The sequence below is a fragment of the Paralichthys olivaceus genome, chromosome 20, assembly GCF_024713975.1.
Source record: "Paralichthys olivaceus isolate ysfri-2021 chromosome 20, ASM2471397v2, whole genome shotgun sequence".
NCBI lineage: Eukaryota > Metazoa > Chordata > Actinopteri > Pleuronectiformes > Paralichthyidae > Paralichthys > Paralichthys olivaceus.
The window spans coordinates 270,422-292,086 of NC_091112.1; the positions used below are offsets into that span (position 1 = coordinate 270,422).

At 43.2% G+C, this 21,665-nt stretch overlaps 1 protein-coding gene across 4 annotated transcripts; it reads left to right on the top strand.

Annotated features, from left to right (window-relative positions):
• Nucleotides 1-347: 347 nt before the first annotated feature.
• On the top strand, nucleotides 348-19,982 carry npr1a (natriuretic peptide receptor 1a). Of its 4 annotated transcripts, none has more exons than XM_069516485.1 (22): nucleotides 348-549; nucleotides 3,685-4,432; nucleotides 7,738-7,928; nucleotides 8,005-8,118; nucleotides 8,501-8,651; nucleotides 11,579-11,673; nucleotides 11,792-11,927; nucleotides 12,018-12,102; nucleotides 12,388-12,508; nucleotides 12,842-12,916; nucleotides 13,022-13,099; nucleotides 13,511-13,615; nucleotides 14,947-15,018; nucleotides 15,584-15,743; nucleotides 16,252-16,407; nucleotides 16,797-16,962; nucleotides 17,453-17,599; nucleotides 17,723-17,846; nucleotides 18,196-18,264; nucleotides 18,444-18,618; nucleotides 18,722-18,820; nucleotides 19,058-19,982. In XM_069516485.1, the coding sequence occupies exons 2-22, from the start codon at nucleotides 3,715-3,717 to the stop codon at nucleotides 19,198-19,200; spliced, it is 3,180 nt and encodes a 1,059-aa protein (XP_069372586.1). In that variant the 5' UTR covers nucleotides 348-549; nucleotides 3,685-3,714; the 3' UTR covers nucleotides 19,201-19,982. The 4 variants fall into 4 exon arrangements, with proteins under 4 accessions (XP_069372586.1, XP_069372585.1, XP_069372587.1 ...); XM_069516484.1 differs by having other exon boundaries at nucleotides 17,723-17,840; nucleotides 18,190-18,264; XM_069516483.1 differs by lacking the exon at nucleotides 348-549 and adding an exon at nucleotides 576-714 and having other exon boundaries at nucleotides 17,723-17,840; nucleotides 18,190-18,264.
• Nucleotides 19,983-21,665: the final 1,683 nt, after the last annotated feature.

Below are 21,665 nucleotides of genomic sequence, written 5' to 3' on the forward strand. Positions count from 1 at the left end.
TATATATATATATATATAATATATAACAGGCTGAGATGTCATGATTATCAACTGAGACTGACTCAGGATTGGTTGTGTGGGTGGGACCTCGGTACCACAGCTCTGACGTCATCATTCTTCATCATGTTTGTATACAGTGATTAATCCGGATTGAAATAGAACCATGTGTGTAAACAGATTATTGAGTGAAGCCTCCACCAGGGAGCGCCATTAACAAAACTAGTCCGAGTCGTTATATGCATTAAACTCAAACTGATTCATTTAGAGGCGCGTGCACAACCACATGCACACGTGCGCCCCCTGGAACTCGTCATCAGCCCCCCCCCACCCCCCTCTCCGCCCCGCCCCCCAACTTCACCACCAAAAGTGTGTGCCCGTGCGCGCGTGCTCGCTGGTGCGCCTCGGTGTATGCACGGACAGACCGGAGCGAAACACCGACAGTGAACCGGGAACAACCGGGGACGGACGCGTTCTTCAATCTACGGTCAGCGCGAGACAGAACCGGAAACGTTACGGACCGACAGAGAGCAGCGGGCACGAGCTTCACCGGTATGAACCCGGACAGATCCTGATTCGTCTTCTCCTCTTTCTCCTCCTCTTTCTTCTTCTTCTTCTTCTTCTCCTCCTCTTTCTTCTTCTTCTCCTCCTCCTCCTGCTCCTCCTCCTCCTCCTGGACACATGAAGCTGCAGGAAGCATCAAAGTGACCTGAGCAGGTAAAACCTGAAACAAACTTCTCCTGGAGTCTCTGAGATGATCAACAGATTCAACCTTTAATTCAAAATAAAGTGTAAATGATGTGTATATATATGTTATTAAGATATCTACCTATCTATATATAGATAGATAGATATGAATGATCTATATATAAGATACATTCAATTTGAATATTCTTAATAAACAGGAGGGTGTATAGTGTTGCTCCGTGGTCCTCCTCCTCCTCCTCCTCCTCCTCCTCCTTTATCATTTACTAACGTGCTCTATAACTTGGAAAGAAGTGATGATGAGATTCTCTGTCTTTTTAACTCAACCTGCTCCTTTGAAGAACAAACACACTGTCATCCTACAGATCCGTCTGTCCTCCGGTTCTTCTCAGAACAAGAATACTTCTGCTCCTCTTCTTCTACGTCAGTCCTCCATTTCTGATCTAAGATCATCTCTAACTACGCCCACTGACTGTGCCCCCCCAATCCCTCCTTTGCGCTCAGATGTCTTGGATCAGTTTGAACCCACATCCATCTCCTCCATATCGGAGCTGGTCCCCCGCTTGTCTTCTTCAGGTCTTTGTCTTTGTCGGCCCGTGTTACTGTGTTTCAGCTTCAAACATGCAATATACAAATGAGGAAATATCAAATACAAGTAATTCATATGGTACGATTAACATGCAACATGTTGATGCAAATTTGACCTCTGCGTTTAACCCATCCACACACGGAACACAATCCACACAGTGACCACACGGAACAGTGGGCAGCCATGAAGGCGCCCGGGGAGCAATTGAGGGTTCGGTGCCTTGCTCAAGGGCACCTCGGCAGTGCCCAGGAGGTGAACTGGCACCTCTCCAACTACCAGTCCACCTTTCATACTTAGGTCTGGACTTGAACCGGCCACCCTCCGGTTCCCAAACCAGGTCTCTGTGGACGGAGCTCCTGCGTCCTGGTAATAAAATAAACAGCGTGAAGAGGATTGCAGAGACACAGATTTGACTGACAGGGTTCAAATCAGCACAACTAGACCAGAACCATTTCCAAGACTCAGGTGGATCCGATCGAATACTCAGCCGAACTTTGAGACGTCTGATACTTGAACATACTGCGTCAACTCAACCGAGCAGCTCGTGGTGATAAAAACCCAAGGGCATTCAAACGTTCGGTCCATTTGCAGCTCTGTTGCTAGGCAACAGCTATAAGGGCGGGACAAAGTGGCAAATCCAATCACAGCAGTCCTCTGTGGACCAAACTGTCTCGTTAGAGTTCAGCCTTCACGAAGACCGCCCCCTTAGTGGGCCGGACAGAACAAGATGTCATGTTGATCAGATTTACGATTTGTCGAGCACGGATATGGGCGGGACGTCTATACCATAGCTCCACGCCCCATAACATGGCTGCTGCTTCTTCTCTGTTCTGTTTATTGGAGGGTGTCATCAACATCAAGGTGCATCACCGCCACTGCATCTTATTCTCCTGACGTGTTCCTGACGTGTTCCTGTCGTGTTCCTGACGTGTTCCTGACGTGTTCCTGTTGTGTTCCTGTCATGTTCCTGTCGTGTTCCTGACGTGTTCCTGACTTGTGACTGACGTGTTCCTGTCGTGTTCCTGACGTGTTCCTGTCATGTTCCTGTCGTGTTCCTGACGTGTTCCTGTCGTGTTCCTGACGTGTTCCTGACGTGTTCCTGACGTGTTCCTGTCGTGTTCCTGACGTGTTCCTGACGTGTTCCTGACTTGTGACCGACGTGTTCCTGTCGTGTTCCTGTCATGTTCCTGACGTGTTCCTGTCATGTTCCTGACGTGTTCCTGACGTGTTCCTGACGTGTTCCTGTCGTGTTCCTGACGTGTTCCTGACGTGTTCCTGTCGTGTTCCTGACGTGTTCCTGTCATGTTCCTGACGTGTTCCTGTCATGTTCCTGACGTGTTCCTGACGTGTTCCTGACGTGTTCCTGTCGTGTTCCTGACTTGTTCCTGACGTGTTCCTCTCGTGTTCCTGACGTGTTCCTGACGTGTTCCTGATGTGTTCCTGATGTGTTCCTGTCGTGTTCCTCATGTGTTCTTGACGTGTTCCTGTCGTGTTCCTGACTTGTTCCTGACGTGTTCCTCTCGTGTTCCTGACGTGTTCCTGATGTGTTCCTGATGTGTTCCTGTCGTGTTCCTCATGTGTTCTTGACGTGTTCCTGTCATGTTCCTGACGTGTTCTTGACGTGTTCCTGATCCACTCTGTATGTTTGTGTGTTCTTCACTCGTCTCTGCTGCTGTTTCGCAACAAACTTACATAAGACTGAGGACTGCTGGAGAACAATGGCTCACACACACACATACACACACTCACACACACACACTCACACACACACACACACACTCACTCACACACACACACACACACACTCACACACACACACACACACACACACACAGACACACACACACTCACTCACACACACACACACACACACACACACACTCACACACACACACACACACACACACTCACTCACACACACACACACACACACACACACACACACACACACACACACACACACAGTATCTCTCAGTTACATCTTGTCTGAGATAAAACTGCTTCAGTTTCATTTTTAACGGATGAATGTTGATCTGACGACTCTTCGTCTGAACACTTTGACCTCCGCTCACGTTCTTTCTGTTTTCATCTGTTCTTCAGTTCGTTTCATAGAATCCTGATGTTTTATGTGTTTATTAACTGTGTGTGTTCGTTTGTTCTCTAAACGTCCAGTGTGTAAAATATTAATTTCATAATGATGTTTTTATTCATCTATGATTTATGCGTTTTTAACAATAAACTAATTGAGGGTTTGATTCCCAGAATTCCCAGCAGCTACCTGAGGGGAGTTTTACTTTTTGAATTCAGATTCTGTTAAGACCTCAGGGATACTTTAACTTTAACTCCAGTAAAGTTTCATTCATAATTACAGTTGTGTTCTGTTTTCCCTGCAGCACGTCTCACAGGTTGTTGGGCTCCTCGTCATGATGCCGTCTAGGTGGCCCTATCCGTCCTTCCTCCTCCTCCTCCTCCTCCTCGCCCCCTCAGGTGAGTCCTCCCTCTCAGTTGACAACACCACAGAGGATCTTCAGGAGGTGATCCTGGCAGCCATCTTGCCTCTCACTAATACAGACTATGCGTGGGCGTGGCCTCGCGTGGCGCCGGCACTCCACCAGGCGGTGCAGCGGGTGAACTCTGACCCCTCACTGCTGCCGGGCCTGAAGCTCCGGCTGGTTAACGGCAGCTCAGAAAACCGTGACGGCTTCTGCTCGGACTCTATGGCACCACTAGTTGCTGTTGACCTCAAGATGTCCCATGACCCCTGGGCCTTTATCGGACCCGGGTGCGACTATTCCTCCTCGCCTGTCGCCCGCTTCACAACCCACTGGGGGGTTCCCATGGTGACAGCTGGTGCCCGCGCTATTGGCTTTGCAATATACACAGCGGTCACCAACACTGGCCCCACCCACAAGAAGCTGGGTGAATTTGGAGGCAGGATCCAGGAGACGTTTGGCTGGCGGGAGCACGCCATGCTCATATTCAGTGACAACAAGGACACCAACGACGACCGGCAATGCTACTTCGCAGTCGAGGGATTGTACACGGAGCTACGCAACCGCAACATCACCATCCGAGACCGCCAGATCGAGGCCGACGTCAACTTCAAGTCTTTGGTCCAGGAGATCAGAGAGAACGGCAGAGGTCAGCCACCTTCTTTCCTTCTCTCCTTCCTTCTCTCCTTCCATCTTTCCTTGCTATCTTCTTTCCTTCTCTCCTTCCATCTTTCCTTGCTTCCTGACACAAATGACCTCACTGTTTCATGTCATTTGGAGGCTTTCATCCAAAGCGACTTACAACTTGTGATTTCAATATCTATGAGGGGTTCTGCGTCTTACCCAAGGAAACTTCGGCATGCAGGTGGGGAAACCTGGGAATCGAACCACCAACCTTCTGGTTTGCCGCTCTGCTCTTCTTCCTCCTGTTCACTTCTTTATTTCCCTCTCTCCTCCTCCATGTTGTTTTTCTCCTCCCGTCATTTCTCCTTGTTACATGATGGTTAATTATTATTAGATTTTGTTGCTTCAGTAGTTTCTGACTCGCCGTGTGTTCGGACTCTTTGTTCGGTCGACTCAGTGACATTCCTTCATTGTCGGGTCATTTTCTAAAGGGTTCAGGTCAGACACAGGTTGGGATTTATTTCAGGATTAGAGGTTAAGGAATAGATTTTGTCAGTAAGGTGTGTGTGTGTGTGTGTGTGTGTGTGTGTGCTGTACACACCTGTAAATAATCAGGAAAAGGAATTTAGGGCAGCAAAGTTCTTCCATCCTGTATTTTCTTCTCTGTTTCGGTCTGTTACTCTGATAGAAACCAGTGTAAATACACACTGATACAGATTTGTCTGCTGCTGATAGAAACACTCTGTAACACAAACATTAACTCACTCACCACAGAGGGCATTGTGACGATGAACAAAGGTGGAAGTTATGGATGTAACCACGGTTCCAAGGATTAAACGTAAGTGTGGCGGTTTATTTACCGTCTTTTTCATCACATTCACTCATTGATCAGAAACACTTGTGACGCGTCGGTGCAGGCACAGAGTTTGAATCTCTGTCGCTACTCACGTGCACGCCCAGTGCACGTGCCAGTGTGAACAGGAAGCATTTGGTTTGGTTGGATTCGTTTAGTAAAATAAGTGCAGAGCTGTTAGTGAAATGTACCATGGGAGCTGTGTACTCAATATTGAAACTTTTCTGTGTTGAAGCTTGAACCAGAGAGTCGACTTCACAACAAAGACACACACACACACACACACACATACACACACACACACACACATACATACACTCACACACACACACACACACACACACTAACTGCTCTGATCATGATCTGAGGCCAACTGTAGCCGCTGGCAACACTTTATGGTTACTGTGTGTGTGTGTGTGTGTCTGTGTGTGTCTGTGTGTGTGTGTGTGTGTGCGTGTGTCTTTGTGTGTGCGTGTGTCTTTGTGTGTGTGTGTGTCTGTTTGTGTGTGTGTGTCTGTGTGTGTGTGTGCGTGTGTGTGTGTCTGTGTGTGTGTGTGTGTGTGTGTCTGTGTGTGTGTGTGTGTCTTTGTGTGTGTCTGTGTGTGTGTGTGTGTGTGTGTGTGTGAGTGTGTATGAATGTGTCTTTGTGTGTGTCTGTGTGTGTGAGTGTGTGTGTGTGTGTGTCTTTGTGTGTGTCTGTGTGTGTGAGTGTGTGTGTGTGTGTGAGTGTGTGTGAATGTGTCTTTGTGTGTGTCTGTGTGTGTGAGTGTGTGTGTGTGTGTGTCTTTGTGTGTGTGCGTGTGTCTTTGTGTGTGTCTGTGTGTGTGTGTGTGTCTTTGTGTGTGTCTGTGTGTGTGTCTGTGTGTGTGTGTGTGTCTTTGTGTGTGTCTGTGTGTGTGAGTGTGTGTGTGTGTGTGCGACTTCATTAGGGACACCTGGGGGAGGGTGTCTGGCGGAGCAGGGAGAGTTCATGAGTCTCCCTGTGAAGGTGATGCTGGATGTTCAGGGAGGAGGTTTATGAATCTTTGTCATCCCAGATTTATAATTGACAGAAAAACATTAAAGATTTATTTAATGGCTGTTGTCAAGGTTCAGAGTTTTCATTTTTAGATACAAAGTTATTTCTATTCGATGACAAATCAAAAGCCAAGATTGATAAAAACTGAAATCGTTGCCTTTGATAATTATCTAAAAAATGAACTCACCTGAAAAAGAAAGGAAAATAATTTGTGAGTAATTGTGGTGAAAGTTGTTCATATTAATAATCACATGTCAAACTCAGTGTGTTTTGAGTGGAGATCACACCACCGGTGATCTGTGACTGATAATGAGCGTTAATGAGTGTTTCCTGCCAGACAGTTCTCGTTAGAGGGGGGGTGGAGGCACTGATAATCACCATGGTAACTGACGAGCCGAGCAGTGAGGTCATCAGTCAGGGACAGTTTACCTCAGAGGAGGAAACCAGACACTGAATCTGAAGCGTGTGTTATTCCTCTCCGACCTGACTGAACATGTGAACAATCCAACAACCACAAAGACACAAAACAAACACACAAAACAAACACAAAGACACAAAGACACAAAGATTCACAAAACAAACACAAAGATTCACAAAACAAACACAAAGACACAAAACACAAAGATTCACAAAACAAACACAAAGACACAAAACAAACACACAAAGATTCACAAAACAAACACAAAGACACAAAACAAACACACAAAGATTCACAAAACAAACACAAAGATTCACAAAACAAACACAAAGACACAAAACAAACACACAAAGATTCACAAAACAAACACAAAGACACAAAACAACCACAAAGATTCACAAAACAAACACAAAGACACAAAACAAACACACAAAGATTCACAAAACAAACACAAACACACAAAGATTCACAAAACAAACACAAACACACAAAGATTCACAAAACAAACACAAAGACACAAAACAAACACAAAGCAACACAAAGACACAAAACAACCACACAAAGATTCACAAAACAAACACAAACACACAAAGATTCACAAAACAAACACAAAGACACAAAGATTCACAAAACAAACACAAAGACACAAAACAAACACACAAAGATTCACAAAACAAACACAAACACACAAAGATTCACAAAACAAACACAAACACACAAAGATTCACAAAACAAACACAAAGACACAAAACAAACACAAAGCAACACAAAGACACAAAACAACCACACAAAGATTCACAAAACAAACACAAACACACAAAGATTCACCAAACAAACACAAAGACACAAAGACACAAAACAAACACAAAGCAACACAAAGACACAAAACAACCACAGACCTGTGTAGGAAGTTGTTGGTCTGTCACATTGTTTGATTGTGACCTTGATGCTGGAGAAACAAGAAGATGAAAGACGAGAAAGGTAAAGGAGGTGAAGACAGAACGAAGTGTGGTCTGAGCTCCTGTCCTGTTTCTTCTTCAGTGGTGTACCTGTGCTGTTCCTGGGACATCTTGAGGAGTCTGCTGGTGCAGTTCTGGAAGGACGGGGGGGATTTGAAGGAATATGCCTTCTTCTTCATTGATCTGTTTGCTGAGGGTTTGGGGGGGCGGGGCCCTGTCAGACCCTGGTACAGAGGCGACCAGGACGACTTCACGGCCCGACTCGCCTTCAGGGTGAGACAGTGTTGATATAAACAAGTGTGAGGTTGTTGTTTATTGTCACTTATCTTCTGCCTGTTGTTGTTGTCAGAGTGTGAAGGTGTTGACGTACCTGGAGCCTCAGAATCCAGAATATCTGCAGTTTGTTGAAACTCTGAAGAGCGACGCAAAGAAATTATTCAACTTCACCATCGAAGACTCTCTGGTACCAAACACACAGTGATGCTGTCGTTAGCAACGTTAGCGCTAACATGAGATCCGAGACTTGTTCTTTGTGTTCTGAGTTTTTTTATGTGAAGCAGAGGTAAATCAAGAATAATCTCAAACATCTGATGGTTCCTGCTTCTTCACTTCATGGTTTGCATGTGAGGGAAAAAAACTTGAAGAAAGTGTTTCCTGATTGATTGACCTAAAATGTAAGAATTTCTAAATGAACAGAAGAACACATTTTTTGGATGGTACATGCCTTCAAATCATAACATGGCATCACATCAGAACGAGAGTTTAAACATGTCAATATGAATATTTACATGATTTCCCTCTGGGATCAGTAAAGTATTTCTGAATCTAATGTGGTTCTCTTTCAGTACAACCTGATTGCTGGAGGCTTCCATGATGGAGTGATGCTCTACTCTCACGCTCTGAATGAGACTCTGAGCGAGCACAGAGGACCGGGGGTTGTCCTGAGGCCGAAACAAGACTTGGTGACCAGGAGGATGTGGAACAGAACATTCCAAGGTGAGAACAGATGTTCGTGATGTTTCTCATGCGTCTGTTCTGGAAACGTTTCAGAGCCGCATGGGAACCTTGAGCTCAGCTGTCGGCCAATCAAAGCACAGAGCTGGATGAGAAAAGTCAAGATAAAAAATGATACAAAACCACAGAACATAAATATCTCACAGTGCAGAAAAATAAAACCACAGAGCAACAAATCATAATACACATTAGCTCAAGAGAGAGAGACCAGAGGCCTGAAGTGTGAAGCAGGATTTGCAGTTGTTCAGGTAACTTCATGGTTTTCAGTCCTGTGAAGCTCGTTCACGTGTAATCACCTCGGTACCTAAACGGCTACAGTCGTGTCTCAGAGTTTGGTCCTTGTCTTTAAGATGTCATGTCTGAGAATAGAGCGCCCCCTGTGGGTTTACTGTCCTGGTTGGTGGTTTTGGTCTCAAACGTCCGGTCTCCATGTTCCCATCATCACATCCAGCTGGTGCACATTTACACTGCAGCACTACGCGTGCATGTGTGTGTGTGTGTGTGTGTGTGTAGAAAATTACCAGAAAGGAAATGCCAGTCTTTCTTTCTCATGGTGACCTCACAGAGCACGGAGATTCCTGATTGGTAGGTTGGTTAGTTAAGAGGCGATTGATTGATTGTTGAAGTGAAGAGAGAAGCTGGTTTCTTACTGGAAACAACAACCCCCCCCCCCCACTATAACTGTGCCCCCTACAGGACGTTGGAGTGCACGTCTCCGTCCAACTGCTCATCATTTTCCACATCATTTTAGGAAACGTGTTTTCTATTTTTGCGTCAGGTCATTTGAGCTCAAATGAAATTTAAACCTGAGCTTCAGCAGACGATGGAGGATCTCTGCTGCTCTCAAGCTCGTCTCTGTCTCCAACAATCACTGACCTGAAGAGCAGCTGATGTTTGTCCACTCAGGTTCGAGTCGGGTCAGTCTGTTTCACCACCGACTTTAAAAGCCAGAAAAAGAGAAAGAAAGAAAAACAGCCTGTGATTCTTCAGCGGAGACGTTTATCCTGACCCAAAGTTTATCGACTGTAAAAACGTCTCCATCCATCAGACACACGTGTTGTTTTAAACATGAAATCAGTCATTTGGTTTTTAAGAAAATAACTTTTCGTTGCTTGAGTTTGTGAAACGTTTTGAAGAAAAACAGATGAGACATTTCATCATGTGGACGGAAAAATACAGAACAGACTGAGGCAGTAAAACTGTTAGAGACAGATCACTGAGCTTCCACAAACACAGACTGAAGCAGAACAACAAATACCAGACGGGGTGAGACTAACAGGACAAAAGGAAACTGGACAGGAGGGACGAGACAGGATGTCCTGATGGTCTTGGTAGTCTGGGATGTTGGTCCTGGGTTTGTTGTGTAAAGGTCCAGCTGCTCTTTGTTCTTTCAAATAAAGATATTTGACACAAAAAAGACACGACAGGACTGAATCAAACAACAAAAGACTCACAGCAGAAAACAAGACAGAAGAAGACCTGATATGACAAGAGGACAGTTGGGAGTCAACAGACTAAAGGTGTCACTCTCAGTTAGCTGCACATGGTCTTCATAGGCTCCAGGTGTGGAAAACAAACGTCCATCACAGGAAGTGACAGGCTGACTGCTGAGCTCAGCTGGAGAAGACCGACTAATGAGATCAGAGCCACAGCTGAGATTTACTGCACAACAAAGTGACACAAACGACTGTGATGTTTTATATTCACGTCAAAGAGACGACAGAAACTATACATATTCAAATCATTTGAATGTTCATCCTTTGTGTTTATTATTCAGAAATATATATATTAGCATAACAACTGACACAGGGAATATATATATATATAATATCAGGATTTGTTTCTTGACTGTTGAAACTAGACAAACCAGCGATATCATCACAATAAACAAGAGTTCTTATCAAAATGTTTCCGTGTCAGTTGTTATGCTAAGCTAACATAGCTGTTACCCAGCATTGCACAACAAGGTGTAAAAGAAACAGTCGTTCTTCACATTGATCTTAAATGTATCCCCTGTTTCCAGTTCTTATGCTAAACTATTTCCACTGTATACAGTTGTTACTAAGCTTAGTTAGATGTTCCCACCTGTTTCCAGCGTTAGCTAGGTCAGCTATTTCCCATGTACACAGTTGTTATGCTAAGCTAAGTTAGACGTCTGTATGATGGTGATCAACATATTGCACATTTTAAACCTACTGGTTCTTAATGAAACGTTTCGTGTTTGTGACAAAGAATAAAATCAGTTTGTTGTGAGTTCAGTAGTAAAATAAATCTGAAATCATTCTCCAGGATGTGACCTCCGACCCTGACGGCTCTCAGCGGACTCTCGTCATTTACTTAAAGCTGACAGTCTGTTTTTACGAGCAGCCCACCCCCAGCCTCCAGAGGGAGCTGGGTACAACCAGCTTCATACTTTGTTCCTGCTACAGGAAACTAATGTCACCATTCTGACATCGGGGTCAAAGGTCAAAGTGAGTCAGCAAACCTGAGTTTGAAGAAAAACTGAATTCAAGTGAAATGAAATGAAGCAGATTCACTGGTTCACAGTCGTATTGATCTTCTGAACGACTCGACTCCTGATCAATCTCCTAATCAATGACTTCTCCAATATGTTGATTGTTTCTCCAGTTTGACCTCTTGACCCCCCCCGCCCCCGCCCAGCCCCCATCACATATGCTTCTGAGTGGAGAAACGAGTTTATTACAGAAGATGAGATGAAAAGAGAGAGAGGCAGAATTCTAGATCCACACACACACACTTTTTCTTTGATTGTGTTGGCCACGCCCCCAGACTTTTAATAGGCTTCTTGTTTTCATTTGAGGAAACTCTAACGTCACAGTCACGGTGACGACTCCTCACACTAATTGAATGTGTTTAGTGAAGAAGATGATGTGTGTGTGTGTCTGTAGGAGTGACTGGTTTGGTGGAGATGGACGAGGTTGGGGACAGAGAGATTGACTTTGCCGTTTGGGACATGACGGACGTCGACTCTGGAGAGTTTCAGGTAAAAATACCTGATCACACCTGGAAAGAATACTGTGATGTCACCACGACCAGACAAGAAGTTAAACCACTTTCACTCCTGTGTGAGTGTGTGTGTGTGTGTGTGTGTGTGTGTTCAGGTGGTGTGTGTGTACAACAGCAGTATGAAACAGCTGCTCATGCAGAGTGGGCGGAGCTTCCAGTGGCCAGGTGGAGCTCCTCCTCCAAATGTCCCGGAGTGTGGCTTCAAGAACGACAAACCATCCTGCCTCGCACGTACGAGCACACGCCTCCACAGAGATCCACAATAACACCCCCACCCCGCTACTACCTCAATCTCTGATTCGCCTCCCATCTCCTCTTCAGGTACAGTTTCGATGCATCAGATGGTTGCCATAGTGATGTGCTTCGTCTTTATCATCATCGTTACGGTGACCGTCTTCATCTACAGGTGAAACACACACTCATGTTTGTTCCGTACTGATGAGGACCCTTATTGACGTCTTTTTGAAGGAGCTCAGTCCCACAATTGAAAACAAGTCCTCACTTTATGAAACGAGACCGTTTTTTTGCATAATCCTGCAGACAGACAAATGGACAATTAACATAACCTCCTCAACGAAATAAAATCTAATAAGATCAGTGAAGTACAGAAGAAGAACCGGACCTTTTGTCTGTCTCTTTCTCTGTCTCACTGTTCAACTCAAACACACCTGTCTTCTTGTTATTTGAACAGGAAGTTGAAGCTGGAGAGTGAGCTGGCAGCTCAGCTGTGGAGAGTTTCCTGGGACAATGTCCAGATGAGCAACCTGGATAAAGTCCTGAAGAGAGCCTGCAGCCGACTCACCATGTCTCTGGTAACAAGATTAAACACAAGTTTAAAACGTTCTCCATTTTCACACGCGAACATCAAACTCACATTAATCAAGCTGCTGATTTTAGATCAGAAAGTTTCAGTTTCTTCTTTATCGAAGGGAAGAGGACCAAGGATAGAGCCTAGTGGGACACCCTTTTTACATTTCATGGCACTCAATCTTGAAATCACTAGAAACTACTGCTTGGTTATTTCAGGTCTGTGGGTTTGTGACGATTCTCTTTTCATGGAACCATCAAACTCAGTTTAATGAAACTGTTTCTTTAAAGTGAAACACTGTTGATTTATTATCTATTGACTCATTCTTTCTCTGTAGAAAGGATCCAACTGTGGCTCTCTCATGACCATGGAGGGAAACTTCCAGATCTACACCAAAACTGGATACTACAAGGTGTGACACTGCCTTACACCACCCCCTCCTCTTACATCCAACACAAAGTATAATGTCATGGCGGATTGAGTGATGTGATAATCTTGCTGATTTTGTCTTCTGCAGGGAAATCTAGCTGCCATCAAATATATCAACAAGAAACGTATTGAACTGACCAGGAAGGTTCTGTTTGAACTGAAACACGTAAGAAATCAATCTCACGATCGACTAACCTGCATAACCATGGACCTCCGTAACCATGACCACTGACCAACCTAGGTGCTTACTTTCCTAACTAGTGATGTACTGCTCCCTCTACCTACTGACCTGATCATCTACTGTCCATCTTTATATCTACCACTCACCTACTGAATGACACATCTGTTTCTACCAGTGAACCCACCTACTTTTAATGAACTACCTGCTAACCATACTTTTGGGGGCATCAGTACTTTCTTTGTAAGATGCTAATGGACTCGGTGGAAGTTGTAGCTTCTTACTTACCCACTTGTCTACCTGACGACCCAACCAGCCTATCAAACAACTGACATTGATGCTCAATGCTTTGAATTTGGGATTTTGATGGTTTTGAACATGCAGTCTCTGTTCCTGCAGATGCGTGATGTCCAGAATGAGCACCTGACCCACTTCATCGGCGCCTGCATTGACGCACCGAACATGTGCATCATCTCAGAATACTGTCCCAGAGGCAGTCTACAGGTACTGCAACAACCCAACTCCATACTCCCCATGAACCCTGTATACCTGACTATCAGTCCATCTGTACTCCTCTATACCCGTTAACCCTCTGTATCCCTCTATCAACCAGCAGGTGCCCCTCACTACCCCTCCGTCAACCCTTCATTAATCTGTATACCCCTCCATCAGCCCTTTATACCCCTCTAGACCACTTTATACCCTCGATCATCCCATTTACTGTATACCCCTCTCTCTACCCATTCATTTGTATACCCCTCTATCAACCCTCTCATTAACTCATCGAGCGACAGCACTCTCTATCCATTATCACATTGACTTTATCAGCCGTCAGTCAGCTCCATGTGTTTTTGCTGGAGTCGCCTTACGTTCCTTCAGACAGATGTTCTCTCCACCTCCCAGTTATACCTATCTGTCAGTACTGTAGCTTAGCAACCTCCTGGTACTGTAACCTAGCAACATGTCAGCCTGCTGTAGGTGGATGTGGGCGGTGTGGGTTGGGTTGTTGCCAGATGACCGCTGGATCTCACAGGGTGATTTCAACAAAGAGCAGCTCAGGCGCTTTGAGTTATTTTGTGCTCTGAGTGGAGGAAGATGTTTTCACAGCAGCAGAGTCAGTTATATCTCCACAGACAGTGTTTTCTCATTTAAACTCAATGTGTGATTATCTAAAGACAACATGTCACTACCAGCTAAAACCTTTCAGACACATAGAGTTTAATAGAAATAAGCTTGACAAAGCAAAATCTGTCGAAGTCTTCAGGACATAATATATGATATGTGTGATATAAAAAAGATTATACTACAGAACACCAGAAGAAAGATACAGCTTAATTATAAAAACACACAACTAATGTGTCTGCATTCAAAGAAAACTATTATCCGGTTTCCCAACAGATATTTTGACATGTCTCAGGTAATAAAATATAAAATGAGTGACTGTGTCTCAGTGACACCTTTCAGTGCACAATGTCATAAAAGAACATTTAGATCATAAGACTGAAGAGCGTAGTGCTGCGTTGGTCGTTTTACTTGAAAACGTCCTGCAGTACAACTGTCAGCGTTCTATCACTATGTTCAGTATATTATGGTTTGTGCCTCAACATGAACATATGAGCAACATTGTCCTGGTGTAGCTGGTGGAGGATTGTTGTCTCTGTCACTTGTGGGAACAATTAACTCATTGTATTATTTCTATGACGAGGTTCAGACTGGATGTCAGGGTTAGTTTGGAACCAGGTTCATGTTGAGGTCCAGCTAATGCTTTAGGTGAGTGATGGTCCTCACATGTGTAGAAAGACAGATGTGTGTGTGTGTGTGTGTTTTCCCTCCAGGACCTGATGGAGAGTGACAGCATCACGTTGGACTGGATGTTCAGATACTCTCTCATCACTGACATCGTCAAGGTAACGACCCCGTCACCACGGTAGGGCCGAGCTGTGGTGGGCAGAGTTAACAGACACTACCATTGTTTCCATGGAAGCAGTGACACTGACTTCACCTTTTCATTTGGACACCCGGGGGTTCTAAAGCTACAGCGTGTTCCCCTGTCAATCAAAGAGTGAGGGTCTCTATGATAAGTCAAGTCTTTCAGAGAGACAAAATATCAACAGATGACGAACACGTGCACAGATCACATTCAGAGTCCAAATTTCAAAATGGTCTCAAATCCTTTCTGATGTTTTTCAGCTGTAGACAGGAAGTTATTTCATCCAGCTGCTGAACGTGAGCGAACCGAAGGATTTCACAGAACTCCCTCATAATCGACTTTGAGACAAATGAAAGAAAAGTAAAAGTAAAGTTCACCACCAGCATTTAAAGGTTCAGTCGATGGGATTTAGTGACGTCTAGTGGTAAAGTTGCAGATTACAACTAACTGAGTTCAGTGTGTGTTCACTCGTTATACTGATGACCAACATTTGCTCAGCTGCTGTGAAGTCGAGTCAGTGTTAAAGATTTTTCTTTGTGAAGGGGATGGCCTTCCTCCACAACAGCGTCATCGTCTCCCACGGCAACCTGAAGTCTTCAAACTGTGTGGTCGACAGTCGCTTCGTCCTGAAGATCACGGACTACGGACTGCAGAGTCTCCGCACCTGCTGCTGCCCCGAGGACACACACGCTTATTACGCACGTATGACAAACACACAAACACACACACACATATATGCTATTTATGTTTGCCTACCTGTCAATCAGCAGTCACCTCTGCCTGTGTGACATCATCATAGGGGTGTGGTTTAAAATTGAAACATCAGGTGAGTTTTACTGCAGGTTTTAGCGTGTTCATGATCACATTTCAAAATAAGAGCACACAATATCTACATGTATCCTCTTTTCTGATCTGTTGAGATGAATCTTCTGTTTTTCATCAGAAGTGAATCTTCGACAGAATCCTGAGGAGAACTTCACTCAACACAGTTCATCCTCCTGGAATATTTTTCACTCTCACATCTTTTCTTCTTTTAACCTGTTGATTGTTTTAGATGTGGTTTGAAGTCAGAGGTGTTTCAGTGAAAGAATCTCATCTCAGTTTAATTAGAACTGATACAGTCAGTAGAAATTCCAGAGCCTGTACTTTTACTGGAGTAATGAGTGATCAGTCCTGTCATCTACATGGACCCCCCCCCCCTCCCCTGCAGGTAAACTGTGGACTGCTCCAGAAGTGCTGAGGTCCGACTGCCCCCTCCCCCGGGGGACTCAGAAGGGAGACGTCTACAGCTTCGGGATCATCCTGCAGGAAGTGGCTCTGCTGAGAGGAGTTTTCTACCTCGACACTCAAACCCTGACTCCTAAAGGTCAGAGGTCGTCAGGAGACAGATATAAATAGATAGATAGATAAACAGATAGATAGATAGACAGATAAATAGATAGATAGATAAACAGATAGATAAACAGATAGATAGATAAATAGATAGATAAATAGATAGATAGATAAACAGATAGATAAACAGATAGATAGATAAATAGATAGATAGATAGATAGATAAATAGATGGATAGCATCCTCCAGTGGACACTATGTTTATTACAGATCAGAGGATGAAGCAGAAGTGTTTAACTGAAGAAGAAGAACAGAGGCTGTAAACTGATCAGCGCCAACTAGTACCTCTTACTAAATACTGTATCCTAAAACACTCCATATATATATATATATATATATGAATTATTACTATTATACATTACAGAAATCATCCAGGCAGTGATGAGGGGTGGTGCCCCCCTCCGCCCCTCCCTCTGCTTCCACAGTCACAGTGAGGAGCTCGGAGTCCTGATGCAGCGCTGCTGGAGCGAAGACGTGAGCGAGCGGCCCGACTTCAGCACCATCAAGATCCTGCTGAGGAAACAACACAGGTGTGTGTGTGTTAGATGAATGAGGAAGAGTTTTAAACATCCTGCTCTCCTCCAACATTCAGCAGAGAGATGAAACACATGAACCCTCCTCTTGAGAGAGCAAAGACAAACCACTCCCCTCAGGTGTCCCTAATAAACTGACTGATTCACATGTGCAAACAACTAATTCATGTTCTTCTCTGTAGACCAAACACACACACACACACACACACACACACACACACACACACACACACAAACACACACACTGCTCCTGTCTTGATCTAAGTGAGGCCATCTGTAGCCGCCAGCAACACTTGGTATTTAGAGTAATTACTTGTGGAGTGTGTGTGTGTGTATGAGTGTATGTCTGTGTGTGTGTGTGTATGTGTGTATGTCTGTGTGTGTGTGTATGAGTGTATGTCTGTGTGTGTGTGTGTGTGTGTGTCTGTGTGTGTGTGTCAGTGTGACTGTGTGTGTGTGTATTCAAACACACCTGTCTCGTCTGTAGAGGTTATGGTTCAAACATCCTGGACAATCTTCTGTCTCGGATGGAGCAGTACGCCAACAACCTGGAGGAGCTGGTGGAGGAGAGAACGCAGGCGTATCACGAGGAGAAACGCAAAGCTGAAGCACTGCTCTACCAGATACTACCACAGTAATACTGCATCAAATACTATACAGTACATATACTGCAGTAATACTGCATCAGATACCACTACAAACTCTACTACAGTTACTAGATACTACATGTTCTGATGATGTCAGTTTTGTCTGACAGTTCAGTCGCCGAGCAGCTGAAACGAGGTGAGACAGTTCAGGCTGAAGCCTTCAACTCTGTGACCATTTACTTCAGCGACATCGTCGGCTTCACCGCGCTGTCTGCTGAGAGCACGCCGCTGCAGGTCGGTACCGCTCAGAACTCAGTACAACACATCTGTACAGTGGAGGTTGGTCAATAGAGGGCGCTAGGGCACCGCCCTCCCTGTGGAGAGTGTTTTATTTATTTTTTATTTATTTGTATTTTTAAAACTCTAACGTTAGCTATGATAAATGATTTAAATATCTATGTGTTTAAATTTCACAATAACGTGTGTTGTATAACATAAATAAATCTGAGTAGAACTCAGTAGTTCAGTTCTTTCATGTAAACATCAGTAAACACTGAAACAACAAGACTCCATCTCTGATGAAACGTTCTGTGAATCTGCAGCAGGAGGTTCTAATGTTTCACTCTTGTTTTTCTACCTGCAGGTCGTGACTTTGTTGAACGACCTCTACACCTGCTTTGACGCCATCATCGATAACTTCGATGTTTACAAGGTAGAACCACTTTCACCGCTTCAGTCTGTGCTAGGCTACATTAGCATGTGACCCCTTGTCACGTGAGGAACATCCGCTCTCGGGTTCTTCCTGGTTAAAATCCCAGTTACACGTTGGCTGCTGGTGGTCTTAAACTCTGTGAATAGGAAATCCAAAACATTTGTGAACACTGCCCCCAGGTGGAGACTATTGGCGACGCCTACATGGTGGTGTCTGGTCTGCCGGTGAGGAACGGTAAACTCCACGCTCGGGAGGTGGCCCGGATGTCTCTCGCCCTGCTGGACGCTGTGAAGAGCTTCAGGATCCGACATCGAGCGAATCAGCAGCTGCTGCTCCGCATTGGCATACACAGTGGTGTGTGTGTGTGTGTGTGTGTGTGTGTGTGTGTGTGAGAGAGAGTGTGTGTGTGTGTCATGTGATTCCTACACTACATGATTTATGTTGTTGTTGTGTTCAGGTCCAGTTTGTGCCGGTGTGGTCGGACTGAAGATGCCCAGGTATTGTCTGTTCGGAGACACGGTCAACACAACTTCACGCATGGAGTCAAATGGAGAGGGTAACACACACATGCACACACACACACACACGCACACACACACGCACACACGCACACACACACGCCTAGCCCTCCAAACTAAATGCCTAACCCTAATTCAAACCCTGACACCAAGTCTGACCTTCACACAGTTGTAGGCTTAGAATGATCCTCACGAAGACATATGTACATATTTATTATTAGTATTATATGTACAAGTACACACTGGTTCACTGACATGATGTCTGTTCTCCGCAGCTCTGAAGATTCATGTGTCAGAAGCAACTCGTCAGGTTCTGCAGGAATTCAGCTGCTTCACATTAGAGCTCAGAGGAGAAATCCAGGTGAAGGGGAAAGGACCAATGAGGACGTACTGGCTGCTGGGAGGGGACGACAACTGACAGAGGACGATACTGACAGAAGACGATACTGATAGAGGACAATACTGACAGAGGACGACAACTGACAGAGGACGATACTGACAGAGGAGGCTACTGAGAGAGGACGATACTGACAGAGGACGATACTGAGAGAGGACGATACTGACAGAGGACGATACTGAGAGAGGACGATACTGACAGAGGACGATACTGATAGAGTACAATACTGACAGAGGACGACAACTGACTGAGGACAATACTGACAGAGGACAACACTGACAGAGGACGACAACTGACAGGGGGCGACAACTGACCGAGGACAATACTGACAGAGGACGACAACTGACAGAGGACGATACTGACAGAGGACAACACTGACAGAGGACAACACTGACAGAGGACGACAACTGACAGGGGACGACAACTGACCGAGGACAATACTGACAGAGGACGACAACTGACAGGGGACGACAACTGACAGAGGATGATACTGACAGGGGACGACAACTGACAGAGGATGATACTGACAGAGGACGATACTGACAGAGGACGATACTGACAGAGGACGATACTGACAGAGGATGATACTGACAGAGGATGATACTGACAGAGGACGATACTGACAGAGGACGATACTGACAGAGGACGATATGGACTGAACATCAGAACAACTAGCTGGTGTTGGCCCCTCCCTCCTCCTCTCTGATTGGACAGTTACCTCTGATGTCATTGAAACTGACAGAAGAATGTTCCATGTAAATAAATGAAATGTTGTGTGAATACAAAATAAACCGTTTCATTATCCTTGTGTCATTTTTGTTGAAACTTTAAACTCCAGGATAAAAGTTTCAAATCAGCTCTTTTTTACGTTCTGCTCATTAACATACAAGTTTCTGTTTTCTCTAAAGTTACTGCAGATATATAGTTTTCCAGAAAACATGGAGGATATCATCAGGAATAATTTACAATAAAGTGGGTCATGTTAATCCTCACAGATCCAGTTGTGTTGTTTCACATGAAATGAAGTTTAGACACTTTGATTTGATTTAAACATGCAGGTCGTGTTCTACTCTCATTTCAAATCACTGAACTGGAGCTTTTCACTCAACTTGTTTTTATCCATAAAGTCACAGAAGATATTTCACTTGTCTGATTTTAATCTAATATTTTATTTGTTGTACTTTTAGTTTTGTCTTTGTGAAACACTTTGTACTGGCTGTTTTGAAAAGTGTCCTGAAATTAAAGTTATTATTGATATTATTGTAGATGATTCTCTTCCTGTTAAACTCACAGATACTTTGAAAATAAAGTTTACTTAAATTATATGTTATATTTGTTTATTTATTTTGGTGATTATTCTGTTGGTGATAATGTTATATTTACATGTTATAGATATTAAAATGTTATTTATATTTACATGTTATATTTACATGTTATAGATATTAACATCTTATTTATATTTACATGTTATATTTACATGTTATAGATATTTACATGTTTTATTTAAATGTTATAGATATTAACATGTTATTTATATTTACATGTTATATTTACATGTTATAGATATTTACATGTTATTTATATTTACATGTTATATTTACATGTTATTTATATTTACATGTTATATTAACATGTTATATTTACGTGTTATATTAACATGTTATATTTACGTGTTATATTAACATGTTATTTATATTTACATGTTATATTTACATGTTATTGATATTTACATGTTATATTAACATGTTATATTAACATGTTATATTTACATGTTATTGATATTTACATGTTATATTAACATGTTATATTAACATGTTATATTAACATGTTATATTAACATGTTATAGATATTTACATGTTATATTAACATGTTGTTATATTAACATGTTATATTAACATGTTGTTATATTAACATGTTATATTAACATGTTATATTAACATGTTATAGATATTTACATGTTATAGATATTTACATGTTATATTAACATGTTATATTTACATGTTATAGATATTTACATGTTATATTAACATGTTATATTAACATGTTATATTTACATGTTATAGATATTTACATGTTATATTTACATGTTATATTTACATGTTATTGATATTTACATGTTATATTTACATGTTATATTAACATGTTATATTAACATGTTATAGATATTTACATGTTATATTAACATGTTATATTTACATGTTATAGATATTAACATGTTATATTTACATGTTATAGATATTTACATGTTATATTACCATGTTATATTAACATGTTATAGATATTTACATGTTATAGATATTAACATGTTATATTAACATGTTATAGATATTAACATGTTATATTAACATGTTATATTAACATGTTATTTATTGATGAAGGCACAGCAGCCCGGGGATTGGCTCCAGATTTCCTCTCCTGTGATTGGCCCACGGTCCCATCAGTCAGAGCGTGTGGTGATGTGATTGGTGGACAGGCCTGTGGTCCC